This window comes from Podarcis liolepis (assembly GCF_965112155.1).
Source record: "Podarcis liolepis genome assembly, chromosome: 6".
Lineage (NCBI taxonomy): Eukaryota > Metazoa > Chordata > Lepidosauria > Squamata > Lacertidae > Podarcis > Podarcis liolepis.
In genome coordinates, this window is record NC_139559.1 from 96,333,238 (window position 1) to 96,339,237 (window position 6,000).

At 44.0% G+C, this 6,000-nt stretch overlaps 1 protein-coding gene across 2 annotated transcripts in view; it reads right to left on the reverse strand.

The window, feature by feature from the left end:
* The window catches only part of ATF6 (activating transcription factor 6), an 80,293-nt gene extending 74,947 nt beyond the window's left edge, over positions 1-5,346 (reverse strand). Inside the window, exons 1-2 of one of the 2 annotated variants that reach the window (XM_083507140.1) lie at positions 5,019-5,346; positions 2,960-3,033 (exon numbers count right to left, since the gene is read on the reverse strand). In XM_083507140.1, coding sequence (XP_083363266.1) covers positions 2,960-3,033; positions 5,019-5,073 — 129 coding nt within the window. In that variant the 5' untranslated portion in view covers positions 5,074-5,346. The remainder of the gene's footprint in view (positions 1-2,959; positions 3,034-5,018) is intronic. The other variant, XM_083507141.1, reaches the window with a different exon arrangement.
* Positions 5,347-6,000: the final 654 nt, after the last annotated feature.

Genomic DNA, 6,000 nt, shown 5'->3' on the forward strand with positions numbered 1-6,000 from the left:
ACAATTTTGGCTGATAGATTGAAAAGGACATTGACCAAGCCAGTCCACAGAGACCAGGCCACTTTTATAACAAGCCGACAAGTGAAATATAAAATAAGAAATGTAATTAATTTGAGTACCTGGAAGGAATGAAAAAATTGATCTTTCTAGACATGGAGAAAGCCTTTGATAATATTTCCTGGTCATTTATGATCAAGGTTTTAGAAAAGATGGAGACAGGTAATTCATTTCTAGCAGGTATTAAAATAATTTATGCTATTCAGTCTGCAGATATTTTAGTAAATAATATTCTCTCAGAAAAATGTAAAATAAGAAAAGGAACTAGACAAGGTTGTCCCCTATCTCCGTTGTTATTTATCTTGAGGTTAGAAATATTGCTTCAGAATATAAGGAGAAATAGGAAAATTAGAGGTTTTGAAGTGGGACGAAGGGCATTTGCTGATGATGTGGTGTTAACATTGGAACAACCATTGGAGAGCGTTCCCAAAGCGCTAGAAGAAATTAAAAGGCTTGGGGAAGTGGCAGGTTTTAAAATAAATTCAGACAAAACCAAAATGTTGGTCAAAAAAATGTTTTTAAAAAAAGTTTTAGAAAGGTTGTCTGGTTTAAAAATGTTCTGTTAGCCCCAAAATGGAAAGTGAGCGAGGTCCCTTGTAAAGAGGATTGGCTCTAGAATATGATGCTAGAATATGCAGAACTTACAGGCTTAACATGCAGAATAAGAGAGCAAGAAGAACATATATTTAAAGAAGACTGGAAAATATTGACTATATGGAAAACAATTGTACACAGCTGAAAATGCTGGCAGTATTAAGAAAAATTCAACAGAGAAAACAATATTTGATTAATGTAGAAGTGGAAAATTGATTTGAATGGTTAAGGAAATTATGCAGGAAAGCACGATATGTAATATGAACTATGAAAGGAGAAGAAGGGAAGTCATTGGATATTTTAAAGTTTGTAAAATGTTTATTTTGAAATATAGAAAACTGAAAACTCAATAAAATTTATTTTTTTAAAATACTGGGTATTCAACTAAGTTTGACTTGGAGTAGACCCACCTAAATGAAACATACAGTGGTGCCCCGCAAGACGAATGCCTCGCAAGACGGAAAACTCGCTAGACGAAAGAGTTTTCCGTTTTGGAGGTGCTTCGCAAAACAAATCTCCTATGGGCTTGCTTCGCAAGACGACAATGTCTTGCGAGTTCCTGCTGGTTTTTTTTCCTTCCCCCCCTTTTTCTAAGCCGCTAAGCCGCTTATCAGCTGATCCGATCAGCAGATAAGCCGCTAAAAGCCGCTAATAGCACTAAGCCGCTTATCAGCTGATCCGATCAGCTGATAAGCCGCTAATAGCGCTAATAGCGCTAAGCCGCTTATCAGCTGATCCGATCAGCAGATAAGCCACTAATAGCGCTAATAGCGCTAAGCCGCTTATCAGCTGATCCGATCAGCAGATAAGCCACTAATAGCGCTAAGCCGCTTATCAGCTGATCCGATGAGCAGATAAGCCACTAAAAGCCTCTAAAAGCCTCTAATAGCGCTAATAGCGCTAATCCTTCAATGGGCTTGCTTCGCAAGACGAAAAAAACCGCTAAACGAAGAGAATCACAGAACGGATTCTTTTCGTCTTGCGAGTCACCACTGTAATTTAGACAGGTTCCAAAATTTAAATAGTTCTACTATGAGAAAACAGTTGAATATCACCCACTACTTCATTTACTTTTGCTAACAATAATCTATCAAGCAGGCTGAAGTTAACTGAGGGTCTTTGTCTGAAAATGCTCAGGCTTTTGTGAGAGGCATCAGTTTCAACATGTCCTCAGCCTTTACTTATTCCCTTTACATCTCTTAAGTCTAGATTCCTAGAATCTAGATCATCTGTTCACCAGATGCGTATGTCAGGCCTTTCTAGATATGGCTGCAGAGCTACAGAACACCTTGCCTACTTGAACCTAAAATGGTTTTCTGTACATTTTCCACTATGTTCATTAGCAGCCCATGACTTCTGAGTTTGAAATTTCAGGCTGTCCAAACATTAACAATACAGTATTGTGTGCTTAAATGGTTATTCCAAGATAATATATGCCGCACACATTCTGCATATCAAATGTTGAAATAAATGTTTACATAGAATCAGATAAAACAACATACTAAGGCCATAAAGCTAAAAGCTGGTTGCCTAAAACATCAAATACATAACTGCCAGCACATGTAGAACATTTGTTACATATAAACAAATTGGAGGCAGAATTCATACATGAATATGCTTTTCTTACATATAGAGAGTAAAAAAAAATTACTGCTTATTTTTTTAAAGCATCTATGTGCTACTGAAGAGAAAGAGCTTTTCAATAAAAACTATCAATTGAGCACATCTCAAGATCATTTTAAGCCTACACAGCAGCTTACATATGTTTTAAAAGTTAATATTTTACTTTTCTCCAGTTCCAGAAAAACACGAAGTCCCAGGTTTCAAAGCCACATTTTTTGGTTATAGTATCATCATAAAAGCACCCAACATTACAGGGATTGACTATGAACATATTTCAGCTTTTAAATACAAATGAGCACCAGCAAGATTGCAACTGAAGATAAATAAGGAGTTTGTTGAATAGTCAATTCATACCAAAGGGATTCACAGAAAATGTTAAAAATACAAAGCTTCATTTACATTCTCTTGTGCAATGGTAATAAACACACTGTTGAAAGTGCAAGTCAGAATATGGTTGTGTTGCTGATTGCTAAATTAAGCTGCATGCATGCATTAAGTAGAAAGAACTATGTTAGAAAGAAATGCTTCCAAATTTGTGCTAGTGCAGGAGAGAAATAATATTGCACTAGGTAAAGTTGTAACGGGTGCAAGCAACAAATACTGTACTAAATAAAACCAAGGGAGTTTTACGTGTTGATTAAATACACTGTAGGGTCATGCAACTATCCATACTACAACGACTTACATAAGTTTCATTCTCTGCATTTAGCTGCAATTCATCTTCTATCAGATCACCAATTTCAGTGAAGAGAAGAGACTCTGTAGGATGTAAATCAACATGAAGGAGAGAGAACATTAAGGCATGCAAGTCAAAGCTGAGCAGGTACTGATAGTCAGTTTTCCTGTTACCCAGAATTGAGAAACCACTAATTCTCTATCCTGCAAGTTCTGCAGCGGGTACACATAACTCAAGTTGTTTACTATGATTAATTTACTGCTTCCAAAATTCAGGATTATTTTTTTAAAAAGATATACACTTGTCCAGGTAGGAACTGTTTACTAAGCAGGCAAAATATACAGGACAGAATAACTGTGTTGCAATTTACAGAGGATTATTCTTCAAGCAGTACTCTTTGGGTCAAGCTAAGAGAGAATAAGTGATCTATGACTGACTGGAGACAACAAAATTGGATTAGTGATCAGCATGGAGAGAGAAGGATGAACACCTTTCATGCCATTTATCAATTTAATTTCACTCCAAAGCTCTCATTTACCATGGGATGATAGGAGACATATAGACACAAGAAGGAACACTTCAGTGCCAATAAGAGCTTTAAAAGAGACCTGAGGAGGCTTAAACAGATTGTCAGAATCAACAAGAGAATGTTCATGTACGAAGTTTACTTCAAATAGATTCCACTGATTTTTTAGAAACATTTAATTGCAAGTAAAGATGTTCAGGATTGCAGTCTTAATTCTACCCCCACTCCAAAAGCCAGTATATTGACTATGTAAACCAAAGAAAAATGCCTTGCGGGCCTTAAGTAGCATATTCTCCCTCAGAACCCCTTCTAATACCTGCTTACGTGTGTATGTGTGTCTGTTGGGGGGATTATGAGGCAATTCATATGAAAGAATATAGGTAAAGGTAAAGGGACCCCTGACCATTAGGTCCAGTCGTGACCAACTCTGGGGTTGCAGCGCTCATCTCGCTTTATTGGCCGAGGGAGCCGGCAGACAGCTTCCAGGTCATGTGGCCAGCATGACTAAGACGCTTCTGGCGAACCAGAGCAGTGCACGGAAATGCCCTATACCTTCCCGCCGGAGCGGTACCTATTGATCTACTTGCACTTTGATGTGCTTTTGAACTGCTAGGTTGGCAGGAGCAGGGACCGAGCAACGGGAGCTCACCCCGTCACGGGGATTCGAACCACCGACCTTCTGATCGGCAAGTCCTAGGCTCTGTGCTTTAACTCACAGCGCCACCCGCGTCCATGAAAGCACTAATGTAAGAACATAAGAATAGCCAACGGCCTATTTAGTACTCACAATGGCCAACCAGATATCTGCCTGTGGGAAAGCAGTGAGCAGGATCCATGCACAAGAGCACTCCCCATTCCCCTAGTTCCCAGCAAGTGGTATTCAGAAGAAATTGTGGAGGCAGAGCATAGCCATCCTGGTTAGTAGCCACTGCCAGCCCTCTCCTCCAATCCTTTTCCAAAGGCATCCAAGTGGGATGGAGTTCCACAGGTTTAACTAGGCACTTCCTTTCCTCCGTCCTGAATCTTTCAACGCAACTCTAATGTCAGGCGCTGCACTGGAAGAGGGGATGCCTCCGTCCCTGGGCGAAGGGCGGCAGAGGCATTTAATAAGCAAAGCAAGAAGAATAAAGGACTGTGAGGCGAGGGCTCAGGGAAACCGGGCTTCTGCCAGCCAGTCACTCTTAAGGGGCCCAAGGCGTTTTGGCACCTGGGGCGAACCCCAAAAGGGTGCCCCCCACCCCGCCAGAGGGAAAGTCCACAGCAGGAGCCAAGCGAGGAGGAAGCGGACATTTGCCAAGAGGCTGCCCGGGGGGAGGCGGCCCTTGACGGGGGCTGGGTCTGCCCCCCCCCAGGGTCCCCCCCCAGGGTAGGCCGGCCCTGCTCCCGTCCGGGCCTAAACAGCTCCTCACAGGATTGGGGAGGAGGGAGACGTTGTACGTCAGGATGCACAGACGGAAAGAAAATTAACCGGCAAACCGAGCTTGGGGGTGGGGAGAGAGACAGGCCGGGCCCCGTCCCCGCCGCCCCCTCAGCTGCCCTTACCCCACTCGCCGCCGCCCGGCTCCCCCGGCTCCCACCCGGCCACGGCCGCCGCCATCTCGCTTCGCCGGCCGCTTCCGGGATTGCACGCAGAGCTCGTGGGATTCCAGTCACACACGTGTACTTCCTGTCAGCGAGGCGCCCCGCCTCCGACGCCGAGGCCCGGCCGCCCCAGCCCGAAGGCGGAGGGAGCGAGGGAGGGAGGGAGTCCGCCGAAGCCTTCCAGGCGCTGCCTCGGGCGGGCTTTCCGGCCTGCGAACCGGTTCGCCATCAACACGTTGAATAAAGAGCAGAGCAGCTCTCGCCCTCGAAGGGCCTGTGCATAAAATCCTCCCCCGTCGTGTCCCAACCTTCCTTAGGCCGCCCACCTCTTTCCTGGGAGGTTTTCCCGCAGAGCTTGGGTGGCCCCGTCAGGGATGCTTCCCTTGAGATTCCTGCTTGGGGTTGGAGGAAGCAGCCCTCGAGACCCCTGCACATTTTACCTTCCTGGGCACCGGAGCCCTCAACCCACTGTATAGGATTCTGCAGTTTCCGCTGTGCCAAATATGTTCTTCCTGGTATTCTTTAGGTCTTCTAGTTATTCAATTATTTTCTTTTTCAACATTGTTTAAGCTGTTTATTAGCAGAACACACTGGGCAGAAACTGAAACTGGGATGAGGCGGCCTAAGAGTGAAGTCCTCCTGTCCATCATAATACTGGACAGATTACTACAGGGTCTGGAGAGGGGTTATTTTGAGAAACAGCAGCCGTAGTCGAGGCCAGAAGTGCTTTCCCTTGGTGGCCCCGCCATGCTGAAAAGGGGGGGGGGTGTTTGCAAGGGGATCTTTTCAAGATCTTTTCTAAATAAATGGACTAAAACCGCTTAAGCCCCTGAAAGATAGATTTGAAAAGTGACTGTGAAGGGGAACAATGCCCGTTATGAAGCAAGATAGCTAAAGTAAGGGGGTCATGTCCTCCATTGTGACACGTCCCCCTGCTGAGTGA